Source organism: Gopherus flavomarginatus, chromosome 25, assembly GCF_025201925.1.
Source record: "Gopherus flavomarginatus isolate rGopFla2 chromosome 25, rGopFla2.mat.asm, whole genome shotgun sequence".
In the NCBI taxonomy this organism is placed as follows: Eukaryota; Metazoa; Chordata; order Testudines; family Testudinidae; genus Gopherus; species Gopherus flavomarginatus.
Genome location: NC_066641.1, coordinates 986904 through 1012326, shown reverse-complemented (window position 1 = coordinate 1012326; position 25423 = coordinate 986904). Strand labels below are relative to the sequence as shown.

At 50.4% G+C, this 25423-nt stretch overlaps 1 protein-coding gene across 3 annotated transcripts in view; it reads right to left on the bottom strand.

The window, feature by feature from the left end:
- Positions 1-25423, bottom strand: part of ARHGAP27 (Rho GTPase activating protein 27) — an 81744-nt gene that overhangs the window by 45008 nt on the left and 11313 nt on the right. For all 3 annotated transcript variants that reach the window (XM_050935068.1, XM_050935067.1, XM_050935069.1), the window contains one exon: positions 9160-10041. In XM_050935068.1, the coding sequence (XP_050791025.1) occupies positions 9160-10041 (882 nt within the window). The remainder of the gene's footprint in view (positions 1-9159; positions 10042-25423) is intronic.

Sequence of the window (25423 nt, the reverse complement as noted above, 5' to 3'; positions counted from 1 at the left end):
TGCACTTGTCTTTACTGAATTTCATTTTGTTGATTTCAGACCAATTCTCCAATTTGTCAAGGTCATTTTGAATTCGAATCCTCTTCTCCAAAGTGCTTACAACCCCTGCCAGCTTGGTGTTACCTGCAGATTGTATAAGCACACGCTCTAAGTCATTAATGAAAATATTGAATAGTCCTGGAGCCAGGACTGACCCCCAGAAGGGACCCCACTAGATGTACCCTCCCAGTTTGACAGCAAACCATTGATAACTGTTCTGAGTACGGTCTTTCAACCAGTTGTGCACCCACCTTATAGTGATTCCATCTAGACCACATCTCCCTGGTTTGTTTATGAGAGTCATGTGGGTTGGTGTTAAAAGCCTTATCTCACATCCACTGCTTCCCCCCATCCACTAGGCCAGTTACCCTGTTGGTCTGGCATGATGTGTCCTTGACAAATCCATGCTGGCTGTTCCTTAGCACCCTACTAGCCATGAGGTGCTCACAATCTGATTGCTTAGTCATTTGTTGCAGTATCTTTCCAGGCAGCAAAATTAGGCTGACTGGTCTGTAATTCCTCTTTGTTCCCCCGTGTAAAGATAGGCATTATGTTTGCCCTTCTCCAGTCCTTGGGGACCCTTCCCCCTCACGGGGGCCCAGAGCCCCAGTTCAAGCCTGAGCCCAAACATCAACACCACTGTTAATTGACTAGCCGGTGTTCAGTTGCAGTGTAGACCCCTCCTGTCTGTCCCAGGTGCCTCCAATCCTCTGTCATCACAGATGGCAGCCTCCCTGCACTGGGGGTTCTTCCTGCCTCCTCAGAAGCTGGTCTGGGACAGAGACCCACTGGTCTCCTTCCCCCAGTGAGAGGAGAAGATTCATTTCCCCAGCACCTCAGGGGGGCGTTCCTCCTCCTCCCATCAAGGAGCAGCTTGATAGGGCACAGCCCTTCTGGTGCCCCACTGCCCCTCATAGTCTCTGCTTTCTCACCCACTGCCAGAGCTTCACTCCATGCCTGAGAGCTCACAGAACAGCCAGAAGCATGAAGGTGTGATTGCCCCTCTCCCCTGCCCCTGCAGTCTCTCAAGGCCCACCAGTGCTACTTCCTAACCCCACCCCCATGGTGTGGTCTCATATGGAACCGCACACTGGACCTGGATGGAGCCCACCATCAAAAGAACATTCCGACCCACAGGGATAAACCGGAGCTGGTTGAGAAATGGAATCTTCATCTGCAGTAAATTGTAACATTCCCACATTTTTTGTCCTGATGCCAGATGAAAAGTTGAACTATCAGAACTTTTCAGCACCATTGGCTTCACTTCAGTTGGGAAAAGTCAGAAGAAAACGTACTGCTAACCTGTATTTTGTTTGGATTTTTGGAAACAAAACAAAATCCATTGGTTTTCTGATTGGGTTTTGGGGATTTTCCAGGCTCTTCCCCCTTTTCCACTGGGAACCCCCACCCCCCCACATCTTGGCTCTTTCTAGTTGGAAACAATAAAAAATGTGTGAAATGCGTTTGCCCATTTTATCACACCTATTTACCTCCCCTTGACCCTCCCCCGTTCTCATTCCAGTGGGAAAAGTAGGGCAAAAAGCCTTGAAAATCCCCAAACCAAACTGAAACACTGAAAATTTTTAATGTACTAAAAAATGAAAACCCAACACAAAATTGTCAAAGCGTTTCAGCGGCGCTACTGCTTGCCCCTCAGAAAGATGCCATCCAAGCTGATGGGCTGCCATGGAGCCCCATTTCCAGGGACAATGTTTTGTTAAATGTTGACCTGCACTAGGCAAAAACCTTGTCCTCTGCCAATGAGAACAGTGGGCTTAGCAGGGTGGGCATGTCCAAGAGTAAATACAGCGCAATGCAAAGCCACCAGTGCAAGAGGGTGAGTGGAGAGCATTGCACGGCGCTGCCAGCTGGAGGGGTGATGCCAACCGGGAAATTTTACAACACTGGGTTTGGCCAGATGTGGAGCCAGTATAACCACGGCTGCTACACCAGACCAGTAAATCCCGTTGTGTGGACAGTTATACTGGGGAAAGATGCCTTATCCCAGTATAGTTTATTGCCCTTCACGTAACACAGAGATTAGCATGACAATACATATCATTATAATACTAAAACAATCCAACAGGAATTACAACCATTCCAGCTCAGTGGCGACGTGCATGTATCTATTAGGGCCTAGCAGGTCTTTTAGAAAGAGAGACATAGCCCAAATAACAAGCCTGAACATGAATGGTGTGAGGCAAAAGATAAAACTGGCATGAGCGGGTAATCTGCAGTACAAACAGGTGAACAACAGGCTGGCATGCCTTTGGCAACCTCAGTACTTCAGTACCGGTGACATCCAGTAGTGAAAATTGAGACACGCAGAGGCAAAAAGTTCACCATCTTACTGTCAATGTGTTTTGTGTGTGGTGTCAGTCCTCACCGTGTTGCTTCCTGCCAAGTTTTGGCCGCCGGCCATGTTTGCTGAATGCCTTGCAGACTCACCTTCCAGCCTGAAATGTCACAGAAATAAAAAGTGCCCCATCTATTGCTAGCGATTCTGGCCTAAGAAGAGCAGTGCATGACAGCCCCATGTGTGTTACGCATCTTCCACTATAAACAAACCCCTGGGTTCAGGGAACGTCCAGGCTGCCCGAAGAAGGTTGCTAAAATGAAGAGGAATGGCGAAGAGAAGTCTAGTTGTGCCACACTAACTCTGCCCTGGTGCATATACAGAGACAGTCTAGTTACACAATCACCAACTATTTCCCAGTGCAATTCCACACCACACTTTCTCCTGCAGGCAGATACACAAGTGCAGCCTCTTGTGCCCTATTTTTTACTTCTTTAGATTTGTACACACAACTGACGACCCCTAGGGCACATCCACAATGTCTAGCTTTGGTAGACGTACGTGCATTAGCTCTGACTTAGCTAACGTGCTAAAAACAGCCTCGTGGCTGCCGCAGCATGGGCTGGCCAACGGAGTATGTACCTAGGCTCTCAGATGGTGCTGTATGCGGGTGGCTAGCCCGAGGTGCCGCCCATGCATGCTGCCACGCCACGCAGCTAGTGCACGCACAACCACCTGCAGCTGCTGTGTGGACATAGCCTGTAATCCACACCCATGAAATAACAGTGCTCTCGAAACCTCGCTCGAGCATGAACCAACACATCTGCCACAAGCACCTATATCCCAGAAGAAGGCAAGGCCCTTTCAGGTCCCCCCGGCCTGGCAGCATGGCAGCTATTTCTAACCAAGTGAGTTCCAAAGCCTACAGCTCCACGCCGCTGCCCCTGCTCTGATTGGAGCTGCGGAGAGAGAGGTCTTTCACATGAGTCGGCGCCAGGCCACTTAGGGCTTTCAGGGTCAAACCTGGGGTGACCAGATGCCCGATCTTATAGGGTCAGTCCTGATTTTTGGGCTGCTATTACCCCCCCACCCCCATCCTGATTTTTCACATTTGCTGTCTGGTCACCCTAGTCAAACCCAACTTCTAAACTCTTGCAGGGCTTACGAGGGAGCCACAGCTCTGGTGTAACTCACTTCCTAAGCCTTTAGAGTGAGGAAGGGTCTCTGCCACGCAACGGGCCTTCTGCTGGTTGCGCCCTTCTGAGGGCTCAGAGCCCCCCGACCCAAACGCTGGGGAACCAGGAAGAGCTCGGTGCTGAGGCAGCCTTGTGCAACGCACCCCTTAATTCCTAGGCCTGGGGAATATTTGTGCAGATGCTGCAGCAAACTGAGTGCAGGAGATCCCTGGCATAGGGCTGGACTCTGTTACTGTGGGGGGGCTGGACAAGAGGCAGCAGGGCCCAGCAGTTGTGCTCTGGAGCGGCGGTGCCCATGGAGAAGCTGATGGGTTTTACTCTGACTGGAGCAGAAAAGCCCCAATCACCGCCCTCAGCCACCCGCTCCCCTGGCCTCAGTTCAGACCCAGGGGCTTCTCCCTGCTCCCAGCCCTTTCTGCTAAGGTAACCCTGGCCCTGGGCACAGGCCCCGTTGTCCCAGTGGCTAATCCGCCGCTGCCCTGGCGGCCCACTAGTGAGAGCCTGTCCCCTGCCCTGGGACTGGCAGCTGAGCCCTGGGGTAGTGGCAGCAGGGCTCCGGTGGTGATTTAAAGGGTCCGGGGCTCCAGCTGCTGCAGAGCACCCACTAATTTTTCCCCGTGGGTGCTCCAGCCCCAGAGCACCCACCTATGTCGCTGGTAGCCCTTCCCTTCGTGGAGGTGGGTTTTTTAGAGCGCTGGGAGAGCTCTCTCCCAGCACCGTGCCGTGACTACACAAGCCGCGGCAGCGCTTTAACGTTGCCAGTGAAGATGTGTCCTAACACGCTAAGAATCCAGCCACACCCCAGGCCAGCTCCTGCCATCGCTCTGGGGCTGCCCTCTAGCAGGAGCAGAGAAGCAGAGGGCACAAGTGCCACCAGAGGCTGATGTGCTGTAGCTGGCAGCCCAGAGGGCCAGCGAGCCCAGGGGGTGGAGTCCAACAACCCAACCACCCTGGCCCAGCCACTGCAGGATGCCCCCCCCCCCCTTCCTTGGGAGCCTGGCTGGCTCCGTCAGGAGGCTGGGAATTGGGCGTTTGGGCAGCAGATGGGGCAGGCGAGCGCCAGACCGGGGGGCACTGTTATGCTGACAGTAGATAGGCCAGTCTGTCCCCAGCAGACTCTGTGGCCTAAGCCACGCCTGGCTGAGTCCTTACTCTGTACAACCCACTGGAAATCAATCTGGATCCATCCGCTGGCTGGTACTGGGACAAAGGGGAGGGTGGTCCCCTATTCAGCAGCTGTGCAAGGACTCTGAGGGTGCAGCTCCTTCCCTGCCCCGGCATCCCTGCTCATCCCTGAAATGCCCATAGCACCTGGGCCAGTTGTGGAAGGAGCCCAGCCCTGGTTCCATGCCTGGGCCTAGGGGGTGTCTGTGCTGGGAGGGGTACCCCCTCCCCACAGCCCCTTCACGCCAGGCTAGCTGATGCAAAAGGGCTGCAGAGCAGCTCTGCACAGGGTTATAAGGGGAGCGCTGGAAAATGGGTGTCTATATAGGGTCACCCTCTGTCCCTGAGTGGGTGGGACAGTCCCGAAATGCAGAGTTCAAGTTCTGGTCTCAGGCTGAATGATTCCAGGACAGCATTTGTCCCGGATTTCCTGGGGTGCTGCTTTGTGCCTGCCCGAGGCCGAGGGGTGGGACCAGCCTCTTCAGGTTGGGGGCTGACGTGGGCCTTAGCCCCCCTCATCACGAGGCTCCACTGAGGCCCTGCCCCTGGCCAGGCTGAAAGCTGGAGCCGGGCTGTGGTGAGAGCTGCCCAGGGAGCCAGGGCCGCTGTGGGGAGCCCGGATTCTCCACCCACAGGTGCCGACTTCCATTTTTCTGGGTGGGTGCTCCATGCCCCCCAGCCCCCTCTCTGCCCCTTCCCCCAAGGCCCTACCATCACCCCACCTCTTCCCACTCCACCCCCTCCCCAAGAGTGCCCCACCCGCATGCCACATCTTCCCCCTCCCACCCACCACCAAACAACCGATCAGTGGGGGCCGCTGAACAGCTGATTGGTGGGTGCTGAACACCCACTATTTTTTTGGAGCACCCATGGAGTCAGTGTCTATGCCTCCAAGTGCCCTGGGTGGTGCGCCCCAGGGGACAGGGACACAGGCTGGGGCCTGCTTTCAGCACTCTGCTCAGGGCAGGTGGAGCAACTAGGGTTCCCCACTGGCCTGGGCTCCTTGGGCGGCTCTTACCCAGGCCTGGCTCCGGTTTTTGCCCTGGCCAGGGGGTGGGGGCTCAGGGGAAGAGGAGAAGCAGGGGGTGTGGCCATTGAGGGGGTGCGCTCCTGCATGTGTTCCACTTTGCCTTTTGAAAAGGTGTCCCCCTAGTTCTCCAGTGTCCCCCAATTACTGGTGATTTTATCAGTCCTACAATATTTAGTATTTTTTACTAAATCACCAGCTCGTGGAGCCTGATGATTCTGCAGAATCTCAGCATTAGGTGGACAGTGAGTGCCAGCTCTTGGCCTTGTCATGAAAAGTGGGACACGCAAGCTGCTTGTGAGCTCAGAAACCAGGAGACAAAGGAACTGAACCCAATGTTCAGTCTTATTAAAAATCGGACAGTTTTCACGGCCCTCGCCTGCGGCTTGGGGCCTGGCTGTTGCTCTGAACGCTTCGCATGGGAGATGCCACAGAGGTAGTTTCTGAAGCTGACCTGGGAGCTGCTACTAGCCACTTCCTCAAGAACTAAGAGGAGAGGAAGAGCGTGGAGAAGAAAATGCAGCTAGCGGGGCAGTTTGAAGCTGCCGTAGCAGTTTCTGGAATTGAATGTTTGCTGAATTGCTGAGCTACAAGCTGCAGCCGAAAAGGCAGCCAGGCTCCCAGGGCAGGACAGGGGGAGCGGTAGCCCAAGGGACCCCGCTGCAGAATGCTTAGAGTCACAGCAGCCTCTGCTGGTGCCTTGACACTACGTGAGCACAGAGAGGAGGAGAGAATTTGATAACTAAACAAGGCAGCATGAGGATTCTGGCTCTCATCCGAGGCTTCCACCCAGAGATTGCCAGGTGCTTTGGAAAGGCGCCAGAAAGTATCATTAACCTCCCTCTACAGATGGGGAAACTGAGCCACAGGGCAAGGAAGTGACGTATCCAAAGGTCACACCCGATCAGGGCCGTCTCTAACCTCCCAAACAATAATCATTAAATGCAACGTCCAGAGTATTCATGTCACAGCACAGCTGCGAATTCCAGCGCTGGAAAGGCAGGCAGGGCCTGAAATTCAGGTTCCCCCACAACGTTCGCTCAGCCTTAGTGTATGTGAGGCGCCGGCAGTAGAAATGCTGCTGTGAAAGGGGTAGGAAGACTCAGAACTCAAATTATTTTCTATCTAACTTTGCTTGGTTTTGGGACTGTGAGATTGGAGCAACCTCTGGGAATGTCCCAGGCTGTGGAACGAGGACCATTCAGCGGGGCGTGACTGGGGCCTGGGCCAGCCCCCTTGTGGGGCGGGGAGGGAGTGCTACCTAGTTCCACTCCTGGCCCCACAACTGGGGTCTCACCTGCCAGCCCCATGCCCAGGGCTCTGTTGCTGGCCACACGCTTGGGGCTTTGCTCCCAGCCCTGGCTGCTGTGGCACCAGCCTCGGACCCCTTACCCCTGTTTGTCCCCCCTCCTCCTGGAGCCGCAGCCCTGTCTCTGGGGGGCGAGGGGGGGCAGACAGGTGTAAGGGGGAGCACGATGGAGCCCTGCGCCCGCCCTTCAGAAAGCTGTGCACCAGCAGCTCTGCCTTACCATTTTCTGAGCTGCCCCCTGCGCCTGCCCAGCTCAGCAGGTGAAGCCCTTTGCCTGGGGGCGCCAGGGCTAGGAAGAGGGCGTCGGGGGAGAAGCTGAGCTACCACAGTCTGTCATTGCCCGTCCACCAGGGCACACCCCAATTTCCACTCCTAGCTACACCGCTATTGGGAGGTATCATTTGAAAACTAAGAACTCGCTGGTCAGTAACACCATAGTGCAATGTGTGCAGCAACATTACATGCAAAGTTAGGACCACGTGATGAAATCAGGACTGAGGTGTGTTTACCAGATGAGTCTGGGGAGGGGTGAACCTGTTTCTCAAAGACAAAGCACAAGCTGACGCCTCTGGCCAGGTGCCATCAGAGCTGATGGGCCACCAGCTGCCAAGCGGCCGTTCTTTGGCAAGGAAGGGGGGCAGGGACAACAGCTCTGCTTGCCCCCCAGCTCCATGCCTCCTTGCTCTCAGCTGGAAAGAACTTTATCCGGGGTCACTCTCCAGAAAAGCCATATCCAAGGGAGACTGTAAAAGTGAGGGGAAGCTGCAGCCCACTCCCCAGGCTCTCTTCCTCCCCATCTCTCTTTTCACCTCAGCCAACACATCAAGCAGCCGTGGCCTTTGGGAGCAGATCTCGGCCTGAGAGCTGGGTCAGCAGTGCAAAGAGACACATGTGGCAAGGGACTTCACCTCGAACCAGGCCGAGTTTGCTCAGTTTCAGAAGCGGTTTATCTTTGTTTTTCTTGTGACCATTTCTGACCTGCACTCAATTCAAGTCTCTCCCTGTGTGAGACAAGCAACCTGTTTTAGTCTTTAATTAAAGCGAAGCCAGTGATGGGAACTGAGCGGGTAACTCCTTTGAAGGTGGCAGACCAGTACACTGATCTCCTTAGAGGAGCAACAGACCTAGTATATCTGGATATCCAAGAGAGGTCTGGCCAGTACAAAACATGCCTTTTTTGGGGTGGGTGGAGGAATTCAGGACAGGGAGTGTTGGGGTCACCCTGCGAGTAGTAACCAAGGCTGCTGGAAGCCAGACTGTGGCTGGTGTTTGCAGACAGACAGGCTGCTGAGGCCAGAGTGGCTGGACCAGGCTGTGGCTACAGACAGACACTCGGGCTGTGACCTGCAGACTGTTTGGCTGTTTGTGAGCGGCCCAGGTGGGAGCTACAGCAGCGAAGCACTGTGAGGCGCCCCAGGTTGCAGGGCAGGGCTGACACAACCCCTCGCTGGCCTGGGTCGCACCCTGCCATGGCAGAGCACTCCTTGGAGATTCTGAAGGGAAATACTAGGATATTCTGCCCCCCCAGGTACAAGCTCTGCAGGCAGAACACGACCTTGTGTCCTTCCACCTCAGCTATTCAGCCGCGCCAGCTGGGACGCTGATTGTATAGGACAAGCTACAGGACTGGGCCTTAAACAGACCAGACCAGACACAGGACTGAAAAAAATAAATGAAAGCCAGAAAAGCCCCTTAAAGTCCCCAGACCAGCCCTTCCAAGGGTTTCCTCATGGCCCTGCAGAAGCACACAAAGCAGGTGTGATCACGGCAGCACTTAGATCATCAGCAGTGCCTTTTCTCTGAGGCGCTCCAGGTGCTTACTAGTCATGAGATGAACAGCACATTCCTTGCCCCCGATGTAGGGGACACGGGGGGAGAGACTTGCCCGAGGTGGCTGAGTTAGCCTAGGAACCCATGAGTGCTGACTCCCAGTCTGCTCCGCTTAGGGTGTCCAGACAGCAAATGTGAAAAATCAGGACAGGGGGTGGGGGGTAATAGGAGCCTATATAAGAAAAAGACCCAAAAATTGGGACTGTCCCTATAAAATCGGGACATCTGGTCACCCTAGCTCAGCTAACTGCCCACCTGTGTTCCCTTTTGTGGCCCAGAAGGAAGCAGTGCTACTCACCTGAGCTGGCCAGCTGGACCCTGCCCGCGTACCTGCCTTCTCCTGTCTCTCCAGGTCCTTGATGGATTCATAAATGTTCTCAGATTGGCTCTTGCTGAGAGGCTGCGGGGAAAGCAAAGCGCCCGCTGCGGTCCCCGCCCTGCGTGACCCCGTGTGACTGACTCTTAGTCGGGGGTTAGGGGTGACCCTGGCCAGGTCATCCAGGGACTGCGTCGGGCGCATGTGCTCGATGGGGGGGATGTGCAGCGCCGGAGAGTGACTGCTCCTCTTTGCGCGGTGAGGGTTGTGAAATGAGCTCAGCACTGGAGGGGAGTCTTTCCCCTCTCCTATGGCTCGAGCCAGGGTCTCGCCTTCGAAGCTGGTGTCTTTGCAAGCGGGCCCCAAAGTTCCAGATCCTGACCACATGGACCCAGCCCCCAAGTCAGTGTCAGGTTCATTGGTATCCATTTTGTGCTGCTCTTTCTGCTGAGCAGCACTCAGGAATTTGTACTCATATGCCAAAGGCTGGTCCCTGGCTGGCTGAAAGACAATTGTCTCCAAGGCATCCTTGGAGACCAGCTGTCCAGGGGTTTCTGGAGGAAGCTCGAACACACTGGTGGGCCGGGTGACTGGGGGCAGTTCCTTCACATACTTTGCCGGGATGTAGAATGGACGGGCGTCCTTGCTTTTTTTAACATGCCACCAGTGATCGTTAGTTCTTCTCAACAGGACGTACCGCTCGTTGGGCTTTATGGAAATGAGCGTCCCATCCTTAGCCACATACTCAAATTCGTACTCCACTAGGACGTACACATCCTCCAGAGCACTGGCCGGCTCCATGTCTGGCTGAGAAATCCCTGCACTGTGGAGTCGCTTCCTGTGAACAATTCCTGTTTCCTCCGCCTGAAAGACACGAAGCAGGGGAACAAGTTTACAACCCGCTAGCCCTGCCAGAGTCTGCTTCCCTCTGATCATTGATGCAGTCTCTTTCCAGTCACCCTCTTTACTCCAAAAGACCTGATTTCAGTGGAACCCAACCATCTCCTTGTAACAGGGAGGGGAATTAACTAGCATAGGTGTAGTCTGACTTCTATATTTGGGGGACTGGCTCCAGTCAGGCCAATGGGGCCGCACATAGGGAGGACTCTGTAGTAACTCAGAGCCTTCCCCATCTAGTGTCCCATCTCAAGTCATTGGGGATCTTTGCTACTGGCAGTCACTGATGGGCCCCTGCCATTGTAGGCAGTCCTGTCATCCCATCCCCTCCATAAACCTATCAAGCTCAGTCTTGAAGCCAATTAGGGTTTTTTGCCCCCACTGCTCTCCTTGGGAGGCTGCTCAGAACTTCACTCCTCTGATGGTTAGAAACCTTCGCCTAGTTTCAAACCTAAACTTGTTGATGGCCAGTTTATAGCCATTTATTCTTGTGTCCACACTGGCACTTAAATAACTTCTCTCTCTCCCTGGTATTTATCCCTCTGATGCATATAAAGAGAGCGATCAGATCTCCCCATAGCCTTCATTTGGCTAGGCTAACCAAGCCAAGCTCTTTGAGTCTCCTCTCCTAAAGGTAGGTTTTCCATTCCTTGGATCATCCTAGTAGACCTTCTCTGCACCTGTTCCAGTGTGAATTCATCTTTCTTAAACATGGGAGACCAGAACTGCACACGGTGTTCCAGATGAGGACTCACCAGTGCCTCGTATAATGGTACTAACACTTCCCTGTCTCTACTGGAAATACCTCGCCTGATGTACCCCAGAACTGCATTTGCCTTTTCACAGCGGCATCACACTGATGACTCATAGTCATCCTGGGATCAACCAATACACCCAGGTCTTTCTCCTCCTTTGTCATTTCCAACTAATGAGTCCCCAGTTTATAGCAAAAATTCATATTGTTAGTCCCTAAATGCATGACTTTGCACTGTTAAATATCCTTCCATTTCTATTACTCCAGTTTACAAAGTCATCCAGATTTTCTTCTATGATATTCCAGTCCTCCTCCCTATTGGCAATACCTCCCAACATTGTGTCGTCTGCAAATTTTATTAGCACACTCCCACTTTTTGTGCCAAGCTCAGTAATAAAAATGTTAAATAAGGTTGGTCCCAAGACTGACCCCGAGGAACTCCACTAGTAACCTCCCTTCAGCCTGACAGTTCACCTTTTAGTATGACCCGTTGTAGTCTCATAGACTCATAGACTCTAGGACTGGAAGGGACCTCGAGAGGTCATTGAGTCCAGTCCCCTGCCCTCATGGCAGGACCAAATACTGTCTAGACCACCCCTAAGAGACATTTATCTAACCTACTCTTAAATATCTCCAGAGATGGAGATTCCACAACTTCCCTAGGCAATCTATTCCAGTGTTTAACTACCCTGACAGTTAGGAACTTTTTGCTAATGTCCAACCTAAATCTCCCTTGCTGCAGTTTAAGCCCATTGCTTCTTGTTCTATCATTGGAGGCTAAGGTGAACAAGTTTTCTCCCTCCTCCTGATGACACTCTTTTAGATACCTGAAAACTGCTATCATGTCCCCTCTCAGTCTTCTCTTTTCCAAACTAAACAAACCCAATTCCTTCAGCCTTCCTTCATAGGTCATGTTCTCAAGACCTTTAATCATTCTTGTTGCTCTTCTCTGGACCTTCTCCAATTTCTCCACATCTTTCTTGAAATGCGGTGCCCAGAACTGGACTCAAACCCATCTTCAACCAGCTCCTTGTCCACCTTTCAGTTCTCATATTAATCCACATCATCTCCAATTTAACTAATAAGTTCTCATGTAAAATTTGTATCAAATACCTTACTGATATCCAGGTAGATTAGATCTACTGCATTTCCTTCATCTAAAAAATCAGTTATCTTCTCAAAGATAGTAACTTAGGGTATGTCTTCATTAGCAACATTAAAGCGCTACCTCGTGGCTGTGTAGTGCTGGGAGAGAGCTCTCCCCAAAAAAACCCACCCTCCACCAGGGGCATAGCTACCAGTGGTGGGAGCCTGAGCCCGAGCCCCAGCCTGGAAGATTTCAGCCAGAATTGTTGAACTTTGGCAAAGTTATAAGCAACCCAAACCAGGGTCTTAGAATGAGAAGTATCAGGCAACCTTAAGTAAAGGTGCTGTTACTAGCACCACCCAGGAGTGGTAGACCAGGAAGAGAGGGGGCAGAGGCTAGCAGAAACATTGTGGGGACTGATCTATGTTTCTGCCTCTGCGTGTTGTTCCCTGTAAACTGTGTGTGTGGCTGCTGTGTCTCCCCCAGCTCCAAGTGCTTGGCAAGCCGTCCCCGTAGGCCCCTTCTTGTGATGCTCTGTATGTGCCAGATCTGGGCCCTCCCCTTGGCAACTGCCCCCCTCTGTACCCAGAGATGGTGTGAGACAGGGCAGCCAATGTAGTGAGCGAGCCCCGTCACAGTATATTAGAAATGCTAGTTAATAAACACAACTATGACATAGTTGGCATCACAGACCTGGTGGGATAATACGCATGACTTGAATATTAGTATAGAACGATACAACTTGCTCAGGAAGGACATTCAGGGAAAAAGGGAGGAGGTGTTGCCTTAGTTATCACAGATTCGTACACTTGGAAATAGGAGACACTTGTTGAAAGTCTCTGGGTAAGGATAAAAGCGGATTAAAAACAAGGGTGATGGCATGCCAGGGGGTCTACAACAGACCACCTAACCAGCGAGAAGAGGTGAATGAGGCTTTTTTTAAACAACTAACAAAATCACCCAAAGCACAGGACTTGGTGGTGATGAGGGATTTCAACTACCCAGTCATCTGTTGGGAAAATAACACAGCAGGGCACAGATTGTACAACAAGTTACTGGAATGTATTAGAGACAATTTTTTATTTCAGAAGATGGAGACAGCTACTAGGGGAGAGACTGGTCTAGATTTGATTTTTGATAAATAGGGAGGAACTGATTGAGAATTTGAAAGTGGAAGGCAGCTTGGGTGAAAGTGATCATGAAAGGATAAAGTTCATGATTCTAAGGAATGGTAGGAGGAAAAACAGCACAATAAAGAAAATGGATTTCAAGAAGGCAGAGGTTAGCAAACTCAGGGAGTTGGTAGGTAGGATCCTATGGGAAGCAAGTCTATGGGAGAATACAGTTTAAGAGGTTTGGCAGTTTTTCAAAGAGACTTTTATGAAAGGTACAAGAGCAAACTATCCCACTGCATAGGAAAGACAGGAAGTCTGGCCAGAAGCCACCCTGGCTTCACCAGGAGATCTTCAATAATCTGAAACTCAAAAACAAACAAACAAACGAGAGTTACAAAGAGTGGAAACTAGATCAAATTCCAAAGGATGAATATAAAAAACCAGCATAAGTATGTAGGGACAAAACTAGAAAGCTAAGGCACAAAATGAGATTAAACTAGCCAGAGACATAAAGGGTAACAAGAAAACATTCTACAAACAGAATATCTGGGTTGGAAGGGACCTCAGGGGGTCAATCTAGACCAACCCCATGACAGATTTTTGCTGAGATCCCTAAATGGCCCCCTCAGGGACTGAACTCACAACCCTGGGTTTAGAAGGCCAGTGCTCAAACCCACCACCCTTTAGATTACATTAGAAGCAAGAGGAGGATGCAGGACAGGGTAGGTCCCTTACTCAATGAGGGGGAAAAATAACAGAATATGTGGAAATGGTTCTGGTTTTCAACAAAAAGATTAGCAGTGATTGGACATCTAACACAGTGAATGCCAGTGAAAAGGAGGTAGGATCAGAGGCTAAAATAGGGAAAGAGCAAGTTAAAAATTACTTAGATGAGTTAAATATCTTCAAGCCACCAGGGCCTGATGAAATGCATCCCAGAATACTCAAGGAGCTGACTGAGGAGATATCTGAGCCATTAGCAGTTATCTTCGCAAAATCATGGAAGATAGGGGAGATTCCAGAGGACTGGAAAAGGGCAAATCTAGTGACAAGCTATAAAAAGGGAAATAAGGACAATCCAGGGAATTACAGACCAGTCGGCTGAACTTCTGTACCCAGAAACATAATGGAGCAAATAACTAAGCAATCAGTTTGCAAACACCTAGAAGAAAATAAGGTGATAAATAAGAGCATGGATTTCTCAAGAGCAAATTGTGTCAAACCAACCTGACAGGTTTCTTTGACAGGGTAACAAGCCTTGTGGATAAGGGGGAAGTGATAGATGTGGTATATCTTGACTTTAGTAACGCTTTTGATACAGTCTCACGTGACCTTCTCATAAACAAACTAGGGAAATAAAACTTAGATGGAGCCACTATAAGGTGGCTGCAAAACTAGTTGTAAAACTGTTACCGGAGAATCGTTATCAGTGGTTCACAGTCATGCTGGAAGGGCATAATGAGTGGGGTCCTGCAGGGATCGGTTCTGGATCTGGTTCTGCTCAACATCTTCATCAATGATTTAGATAATAGCATGCACAGTACAAAGTTTGCGGACAATATCAAGCTGGCTGGGGTTGCAAGTGCTTTGGAGGGTAGGATTAAAATTCAAAATGATCTGGACAAACTGGAGAAATGGTCTGAAGTAAATAGGATGAAATCCAATTTGGACAAATACAAAGTACTCCACTTCGGAAGGAACAATGTTACACACATGCAAAATGGGAAATGACTGCCTAGGAAGGAGTACTGGGGAAAGAGATCTGGGGGTGATAGTGGATCACAAACTAAATATGAGTCCAGCTAGTGACCACTGGATCATCCTTCCTCTCTTAGAGCACTGAACTTCTTAACAAGCTGCCCAAACCCCCTTAACTCTACCCATAGGCGCTGACTTCTAATAGCACTAGTGGGTGTTCAACTTCCCTCTACCCTCGGCCCCGCCCCAACTCCCCCCCACTCCACCAACCCCTTTCCCAAAGTCTCCACTCCCGCCCCATTCGACTCCTTCCCCAAATCCCTGCCCCAGCCCCGCATCTTCTGCTGAGTGTGCCAAGTTCCTGCTCCTTCCCCATCCCTCCTGTAGCTTGTTACAGCTGTTTGGCGGCAGCAAGCGCTGGGAGGGAGGGAGGGAGGAGCAGTGTTGCAGCACACTTAGGGATGGAGGTGGAGGAGGAGGTGAAGCAGCGGGGGGGGGGCGGGGAGCTTGGCTGCCGGTGAGTGCAGAGCACCCACTAATTTTTCCCAGTCAGTGCCTATGACTACCCCTCACCAGTAACTACCTCCTCTCAAAATCCAGAGGTTGCCAGCTCGTGTGACTTTTATCTTGAGTATCATGGTGTTTGGTGTTAAAGCCCCAACTCCTGGGATTATGGGGGAAATCTCCGTTTTTTAAAAAGAGGACTTTTTAGCCCTCATGATTGTGGAGAAAAGCTTGAAAACATGGCCCATGCAGCGCCGCCCAGGGGAGAGGGGGGACAAGTGGGGCAATTTGCCCCAGGCCCCAAGCCCCGCAGGGGCCCCCACGAGAGTTTTCAGGGGCCCCCATGAGAGTTTTCGGCAGCAGGTCCTTCAGTGCTGCCAAACACACCCGGATCGAGTGAAGGACCCACTGCCGAAGACCCGGAGCTTCTTCTGGTGGTAATTCAGTGGCGAGGGCTCCTTCCGCTCCGGGTCTTCGGCAGCAGTTCGGTGGCGGGTCCTTCACTCGCTTCGGGACCCGCCGCTGAAGTGCCCTGAAGACCCGGAGCGGAAGGACCCCAGCTCCCGAAGACCCCAGGCCCCCTGAATCCTCTGGGCGGCCCTGGGCCCATGTGCCCTGTTAAAGACTCATAGAGACCAGAAGAAATACATAAAGGACACAAATGTATTATTTTTTAAACACTTATGATCTTCAAACCAATCTCATGACATTTGCAGGCCTGATTCATGATGGCTGAGTGTCTGAGGCTGGCAGTGCTGATGATGTGTGTCAACTGTGCATGTCTCTGATATTAAATGAGCTGCTTCGCCATCCTGTTTTCATGTACAGGCTCTATGCCGGTACCCATCCTGGACCAATGAAACCAAAGAGCACAGGACAGAGCCCTCAGTTACCTGGGCACATGAGCTTTGGCTATGAAGGCACCATGTTAGGCCGTGTCTATGCTACAAACTTTGGTCAACACAAGTGACGTCGGCGTCCAGCTGCCGTAGTTAGTATATTGCTCGTGCACATGCCTACCTGGCTGCTTGCGTCGACACTGCATGTACTGAGCAGAAGGGCTTGTGTCAATGCAAAGTGTGGTGCACCACAGGTAGGTATCCCCGTGTGCCATGCACCACTATTCAGTGCAATGTCTTTGAGGAATTTTTTTGCACTATGGTGTAGGGTAGAAATGACTCACCCTGTATTTGCAGACCTGTGGGACTTACTGCAACAATGGGGAACATGACAGTTTCTTGGAGGACAGTTTGCTGAGGGAAGCAGTGAAAAACAATTCCAGATTATGGGTGGCGTTCACAGAGCAACTGCTGGCAGCAGAGTATCACTTCTGGGCTTGAGAAACGAGCACCGGCTAGTCCTGGACTGGTATGTTATGTTCTCCTGAGAACTCTTGATGAAATCTAGGGATGACACTGGCAGCCATATTTCTTCCAACACAGTAGGACTGGACTGGCTGCGTGGCTGAAGGAGGCTTTACAAGAGCACTTCAATGGTCGGTCACAGTTGCGTTCTGTGCTGGCATGTGCTCTGGGCTGGAAGCTTTAGGTGCTGCTGGGAACTGTGTAGAACTTGCTCTACATTGGTAAATAGACTGAGTTTTCTTGAAGCTATTAATTATGCGGTGCTTGCTGTCCAAGGGCTGAGTGCACTCAGTACCACCCTGCATTCTGGAATGTGTGCTGTGAAGTCATACAGAGCAGTTTATTCTCCACAAATATACATGTACTGAGTGGCAAACTCCGGGCGGAAGAGCAACGGGTGATGCAATACAAAGTTTTAACATAAATGAACAGAACGTGACTTTAAAATTGGAAAGGCAACAAACAGTTCTGTGTGGTTCAGCACGTGAATGTAGTCCACTGTGGCTACACACACACACACACACACACACGTTTCTCACATGTCAGGTATATGAGGCTGTGGTTTTCTTTGCTGTCCCTCAGCGGGGTGTGGTAGGGTACTGCTGCAGCCTGTGACACCACATAATATGGTGGGGGATGTAGGGAGCTGCTACCATGAAGTTCTCCAAGGACGGCAAGGACCTGTAGGTCAACCAGGGTCTGCACCACTTGGCTTGCTCCCTGAGAAGCCCCATTGTGTCATAGAATATTAGAGATGGAAGATCTCAGGAGGTCATCTAGTCCAATCCCCTGCTCAAAGCAGGACCAACACCTACTAGATCATCCCAGCCGGGGATTTGTCAAGACAGGCCTTAAAATCCTCTCAGGATAGAGATTCCACCACCTCCCTAGGTAACCCATTCCAGTGCTTCACCACCCTCCTAGTAAAATAGTGTTTCCTAATATCCAACCTAGACCACCCCCACTGCAACTTGAGACAATTGCTCCTTGTTCTGTCATCTGCCGTTACTTGAGAACAGCTGAGCTCCATCCTCTTTGGAACCCCCCTTCAGGTAGTTGAAGGCTACTATCAAATCCCCCCCGACTCTTCTCTTCTGCAGACTAAATTACCCCAGTTCCCTCAGCCTCTCCTCCTAAGTCATGTGCCCCAACCTCCTAATAATTTTTGTTGCTCTCTGCTGGACTATCTCCAGGAGGAGTTGTAGACCAAGCTGGATGAGCAAGTATCTCAGAGAGGTGATTAAGAAAAAGCAGAAAGCCTACAAGGAGTGGAAGAAGGGTGGGATTAGCAAGGAAAGCTATCTTAGTGAGGTCAGAACATGTAGGGATAAAGTGAGAAAGGCTAAAAGCCAAGTAGAGTTGAACCTTGCGAAGGGAATTAAAACCAATAGTAAAAGGTTCTATAGCCATATAAATAAGAAGAAAACAAAGAAAGAAGAAGTGGGACCGCTACACACTGAGGATGGAAAGGAGGTTAAGGATAACCTAGGCATGGCCCAATATCTAAATAAGTACTTTGCCTCAGTCTTTAATAAGGCTAATGGGGAGCTTAGGGGTAATGGAAGGATGACAAACGGGAATGAGGATATGGAGGTAGATATCTACCTTACCACATCTGAGGTAGAAGCCATACTTGAACAGCTTAATGGGACAAAATCAGAGGGCCCGGACAATCTTCATCCGAGAATATTAAAGGAACTGGCGCATGAAATTGCAAGCCCGTTAGCGAGAATTTTTAATGAATCAGTAAACTCAGGGGTTGTACCGTACGACTGGAGAATTGCTAACGTAGTTCTGTCATAAACAGATAGCTAAGGGTTAATGTCTCTTTCACCTGAAGCACCTGACCAGAGGACCAATCAGGAAACCGGATTTTTTTCAACTTTGGGTGGAGGGAATTGTGTGTCTGAAGTCTTTGTTTTCCGTCTGCCTGCTTTCTCTGAGCTTTGAAGAAGTAGTTCTACTTTCTAGTCTTCTGTTTCTAAGTGTAAGGACAAAGAGATCAGCTAGTAAGTTCTATGGTTTCTTTTCTTTGGTATTTGCATGAATATAAGTGCTGAAGTGCTTTGATTTGTATTCTTTTGGAATAAGGCTGTTTATTCAATATTCTTTTAAGCAATTAACCCTGTGTTGTATCATCTTAATACAGAGAGAACATTTGTACTTATTTTTCTTTCTTTTTATATAAAGCTTTCTTTTAAGACCTGTTGGAGTTTTCTTTACTTCAGGAAAATTGAGTCTGTACTCACCAGGGAATTGGTGGGAGGAAGAAGTCAAGGGGAGATCTGTGTGTTGGATTGCTAGCCTGACTTTGCATTCCCTCTGGGGGAATAGGAAAGTACTTTTTGCTTCCAGGACTGGAAACAGAGAGGGGGAGTCACTCTGTGTAGTTTCACAGAGCTTATGTCTGTGTATCTCTCCAGAAGCATCTGGAGGGGGGAAGGGAAAAAGGATTATTTCCCTTTGTTGTGAGACTCAAGGGATTTGGGTCTTGGGGTCCCCAGGGAAGGTTTTTCAGAGGGACCAAAGTGCCCCAAAACACTCTAATTTTTTGGGTGGTGGCAGCAGGTACCAGGTCCAAGCTGGTAACTAAGCTTGGAGGTTTTCATGCTAACCCCCATATTTTGGACGCTAAGGTCCAAATCTGGGACTAAGGTTATTACAAGTTCCTATCTTTAAGAAAGGGAGAAAGAGTGATCCGAGTAACTATAGGCCTGTTAGTTTGACATCTGTAGTATGTAAGGTCTTGGAAAAAATTTTGAAGGAGAAAGTAGTTAAGGACATTGAGGTCAATGGTAATTGGGACAAAGTACAACATGGTTTTACTAAAAGTAGATCGTGCCAAACCAACCTGATCTCCTTCTTTGAGAAGGTGACAGACTAGTTAGACAAAGGAAATGCAGTAGACCTAATTTACCTAGATTTCAGGAAGGCATTTGACACGGTTCCACATGCGGAATTATTAGTTAAATAGGAAAAGATGGTGATCAATATGAGAATTGAAAGGTGGATAAGGAACTGGTTAAAGGGGAGACTACAACGGGTCGTATTGAAGGGTGAACTGTCAGGCTGGCAGAGGTTACTGGTGGAGTTCCTCAAGGATCGGTTCTGGGACCAATCTTATTTAACCTTTTTATTACTGACCTTGGCACAAAAAGCGGGAATGTGCTAATAATGTTCGCGGATGACACAAAGCTGGGAGGTATTGCTAACACGGAGAAGGACCGGGATATCATACAGGAAGATCTGGACGACCTTGTAAACTGGAGTAATAGTAATAGGATGAAATTTAATAGTGAAAAATGCAAGGTCATGCACTTAGGGATTAATAATAAGAATTTTAGATATACATTGGGGACACATCAGTTGGAAGCAACAGAGGAGGAGAAGGACCTTGGGGTATTGGTAGATGACAGGATGACTATGAGCCGCCAATGTGATATGGCCGTTAAAAAAGCTAAAGCGGTTTTAGGATGCATTAGGCGAGGTATTTCCAGCAAAGATAAGGAGGTGTTAGTACCGTTATATAAGGCGCTGGTGAGACCTCACCTGGAATACTGTGTGCAGTTCTGGTCTCCCATGTTTAAGAAGGATGAATTCAAACTGGAACAGGTTCAGAGATGGGCTACTAGGATGATCGGAGGAATGGAAAACCTGTCATATGAAAGGAGACTCAAAGAGCTTGGCTTGTTTAGTCTAGCCAAAAGAAGGCTGAGGGGGGATATGCTTGCTCTTTATAAATATATCAGAGGGATTAATATTAGGGAGGGAGAGGAATTATTTAAGCTTAGTACCAATGTAGACACAAGAACGAATGGGTATAAACTGGACACTAGGAAGTTTAGACTTGAAATTAGACGAAGGTTTCTAACCATTAGAGGAGTGAAGTTCTGGAACAGCCTTCCAAGGGGAGTAGTGGGGGCAAAAGACATATCTGGCTTTAAGATTAAGCTTGATAAGTTTATGGAAGGGATGGTATGATGGGAGAGCCTAATTTTGGCAACTGATCTTTGATTATCGCCAGATAAGTATGCCCAGTGGTTGGTGATGGGATGTTGGATGGGATGGGATCTGAGTTACTGCAGAGAATTCTTTCCTGAGTGCTGGCTGGTGAGTCTTTCCCACATGCTCAGGGTTTAGCTAATTGCCATAATTGGGGTCGGGAAGGAATTTTCCTCCAGGGCAGATTGGCAGAGGCCCTGGAGGTTTTTCACCTTCCCCTGCAGCGTGGGGCATGGGTCTCTTGCTGGTGGATTCTCTGCAGCTTGAGGTCTTCAGACCACAATTTGAAGACTTCAATAACTCAGGCATAGGTTAGGGGTTTGTTATAGAAGTGGATGGGTAGGGTTCTGTGGCCTGCTTTGTGCAGGGGGTCGGACTAGATGATCACATTGGTCCCTTCTGACGCTAGAATCTATGAATCTATGAATCAATTTGTCCACATCCCTGTTGTAGTGGGGGGACCAAAACTGGACACAGTAATCCACGTGTGGCCTCTCAAATAGAGGGGAATAATCACTTCCCTCGATCTGCTGGCAATGCTCCTACTAATGCATCCCAATATGCTGGTGGCCTTCTTGGCAAAAAGGGCACACTGCTGACTCATATCCAGCTTCTCATCCACGGTAATCTCCAAGTCCTTTTCTGCAGAACTGCTGCTTAGCCAGTCGGTCCCCAGCCTGTAGCGGTGCATGGGATTCTTCCTTCCTAAGTGCATTCATCCAATCCATACTTTTTTAACTTGCTTGCAAGGATACTGTGAGAGACCATATCAAAAGCTTTGCTAAAATCAAGATATATCACATCCACCTTCCAGAAAACACCATTCTAGCCACCATGGATGTAGAGGCTCTCTACACAAACATCCCACACACAGATGGAATACAAGCTGGCAGGAACAGTATCCCTGATGATGCCACAGCACAACTGGTTGCTGAGCTCTGTGCCTTTATCCTCACACACAACTAATTCCAGATCAGTAGCACCACTATGGGCACCCACATGGCCCCACAATATGCCAACATTTTTATGGCTGACCTGGAACAACGCTTCCTCAGCTCTCGTCCACTCACGTCCCTCCTCTACCTACGCTACATTGATGACATCTTCATCATCTGGACCCATGAGAAGGAGACTCTGGAAAAATTCCACCACGATTTCAACAGCTTCCACCCCACCATGAACCTCAACCTGGACCAATCTAGCCGGCAGGTCCGCTTCCTAGACACCATGGTGCAAATCAGTGATGGTCACATTAACACCACCCTATACTGAAAACCCACCAACTGCTATGCCTACCTTCATGCCTCCAGCTTCCATCCCGGACACACCACACGATCCATGGTCTACAGCCAAGCACTGAGGTACAACCGCATCTGCTCCAACCCCTCAAACAGAGACCAACACCTACAAAATCTTCACCAAGCATTCTCAAAACTACAATACCTACACAAGGAAATAAGGATACAGATCAACAGAGCCAGACATGTACCCAGAAGCCTCCTACTGCAAGACAAGCCCAGGAAAGAAACCAACAGAACTCCACTGGCCATCATATATAGTCCCCAGCTAAAATCCCTCCAACGCATCATCAAGGATCTACAATCCACCCTGGACAATGATCCCACACTTTCACAGACCTTAGGTGGCAGGCCAGTCCTCGCCCACAGACAACCTGCCAACCTGAAGTATATTCTCACCAGTAACTACACACTGCACCATAGTAACTCTAACTCAGGAACCAATCCATGCAACAAACCTTGATGCCAACTTTGCCCACATATCTACACCAGCAACACCATCACAGGATCTAACCAGATCAGCCACACCATCACCGGTTCATTCATCTGCACGTCCACCAATGTAATATATACCATCATATGCCAGCAATGCCCCTCTGCTATGTACATTGGCCAAACTGGACAGTCCCTGCGTAAAAGGATAAATGGAAACAAATCAGATATTAGGAATGGCAATATACAAAAACTTGTACAAGAACACTTCAACCTCCCTGGACACACAATAGCAGATTTAAAGGTAGCCATCCTGCAGCAAAAAAACTTCAGGACCAGACTCCAAAGAGAAACTGCTGAGCTTCAGTTCATCTGCAAATTTGACACCATCAGCTCAGGATTAAACAAAGACTGTGAATGGCTTGCCAACCACAAAAGCAGTTTCTCCTTCCTTGGTGTTCGCACCTCAACTGCTAGAAGAGGGCCTCATCCTCCGATTGAACTAACCTCGTTATCTTCAGCCTGATTCTTGCTTGCATATATATACCTGCCTCTGGAAATTTCCACTACACGCATCCGACAAAGTGAGTATTCACCCACGAAAGCTCATGCTCCAATATGTCTGTTAGTCTATAAGGTGCCACAGGACTCTTTGCTGCTTTTACAGATCCAGACTAACACGGCTACCCCTCTGATACTTGACACATCCACTGCTTTTCCCATATTCACGGAGCCAGTTATCTCATCAGAGAAGGCAATCAGGTTGGTCAGGCATGACTTGCCCTTGGTGAATCCATGTTGACTGTTCCTGATCACCTTCCTCTCCTCCAAGTGCTTCAAAATGGATTCCTTGAGGACCCGCGCCACGATTTTGCTGGGGACTGAAGTGAAGCTGACCGGTCTGTAGTTTCCTGGGTTCTCTTTCTTCCCTTTTTAAAAGATGGGCAGTATATTTGTCTTTTCCCAAACATCCGGGACCTCCCCCAGTCGCCACGAATTTTCAAGAACAATGGCCAATGGCTCTGTTACCACATCATGTCCTGCTGCATCTCCCTTCCCTTGTCCTGCTGGGATTCCTGGGCCTCTCTCCTCTCTGCTCCTCCCTTCTCCAGGCTGATGGAAATATGGCCCTCCAGTTGTCCTCCCCAGTCTTCTTCCTCCTCCTCCTCAGGGTCAGGCATTCTGTGGGCCTGGAGCGGGCTCGCTCAAGCCACAACGGCAGCAGTCACAGAGAAAACACACAGACGCCTCACTGGATTTACAGGTACAACGGAAAGGGGCAGACGCATTTCAGAACTCCCTGCCTCTAGTGCCTAATAAGATGCTTATTGACACTTCAGCTTTGGGGCGCATCTGCCCAGAACCACTCTCCAGTCCCAGCCACGGTGCGGACGGCCCACTAATAGAAAGGGGGGAGGAGGATTTTTGGTTGCATGAAACAAAGTGTCATTGGCTGTAGCACGGGTATGAGTGCAGGGCAGTGGCACTGAATGTTGGCGCTATTTTCCACAGGTGCTGGTGGCTTTAGCTGATCTCACTCCTGAGGGCAACAAAGGCACAGAGCCCGAAGTGTCCCGGGCACATGTGCCATTAGACTGTGCACTGCAATGGTGCCAGCTGAACTTGCCGCAGAGTGGCATGGGAAAATGTCCTACTGTGGAGGAAGAAATAAGGCTGCCATCCCTAGAAACCTCCGTGGAAATGTCACTGAGATCTCTCAGGAGAACATAACGTAAGAACCGCCACACTGGGTCAGACCAAAGATCCATCTAGCCCACTGTCCTGTCTTTCGACAGTGGCCAGTGCCAGGTGCCCCAGAGGGAATGAACAGAACAGAGCGATTATCAAGTGAGGATTCAAGGGACACCGCCGTGTCCCTAACCCTCCTGCTCCGCATGCCCCCCACCACCTGGCCATACAGGGGAAAAGCAGATGCCTCCACTACCTCTGTTTGTTGTGCCTCCAGCTCTTCTCATCTGAGTGAACAAGGAAAAGTTGATGCTGGTGTCTTGTTAGCGTGAGGATGGGCCAGGCACTGTCTTTACATTTAAACATCATCAGGAGAAACGCACACACAATCTTACCCAAGTTCCCCTCCTGGGCATCAGGCTCCTTGGCGCTTATCTGGAGGCACTGGCAAGACCGTGGCGGAGTCTCAGATGGGTCCCTGGTTTGCGGCAGCTGGAGTGCGCTGCTGCATCTCCCCTTTCCTTCTCCTCACTGTTCATGGTGGGGTCTCCGCCCGTATGGCATGGAGCTCAGTGTAAACGCGGAACTGGGGGCACCACCAGCTCTGTCGTTGGTCTCCCTGCTGCTAGTCCCTGCTGTACCCCTTCTCCTGCACCCCCAGGCAAGCTGTTTCTACGGCTTTCAGAGCTGGGCTGCACAGCCCCTTCTCCCGACAGGCCCTGGAGATCCATTACCTCCTGCCTACTCCAGGCCAGAGCGCATCTAGTGCCTGGGGCTGGCACGGTCGGCTGGGCAGTTGCACCCAACAAGGAGGAGCTGCTAGGTGTGCACGCCTCAGTGGGCAGTCGGGACGAGGTGGCAGGGGTTTAGAGCAGGGGGCAGGTGCTCTCCAGGCTCTGTGACCCTGAGCAGTGGAGTTCACAGCTGTGCCTGATGTGCTCACCGTCACAGGGAAAGGGGCATTGTGGGAAGCAGATCACTGCAGCTCCCTGCCACAGGACGAGGCTTGGTGCCTCCCAGATGGCACAGGGCTGCCAGACCCAACCTTGCATCAACCTTTCCTGCTCCCCGTGCGGGCAAAGGGATGGGTCTAGGGCATGCCTGGGAGGAGTGTTACTGGAGACAGCCACAATGGGGCAGTCCGTGGCTGGTGGCCTCAGGAATCGGAGGAGCCTGGGCCAGGCCTGGAGACTGGCCTCAACTGCTACAGTGACTCAGCTGGGCATGTGGACCTAATCCTGGCACAGGACCTGGGGAAGTGGCCAGAAGTTGCCTCAGTTCCTGGGAGACCAACTTGAGACTCCCTGGGTTGCTCTCAACACTGTCTGGCCAGGAGGTGCTTGGCCCACCCCCCTGTCATCCTGGAAGTGTCTGATGCTGGGTCCCTCAAAATTGAGGCACCTACA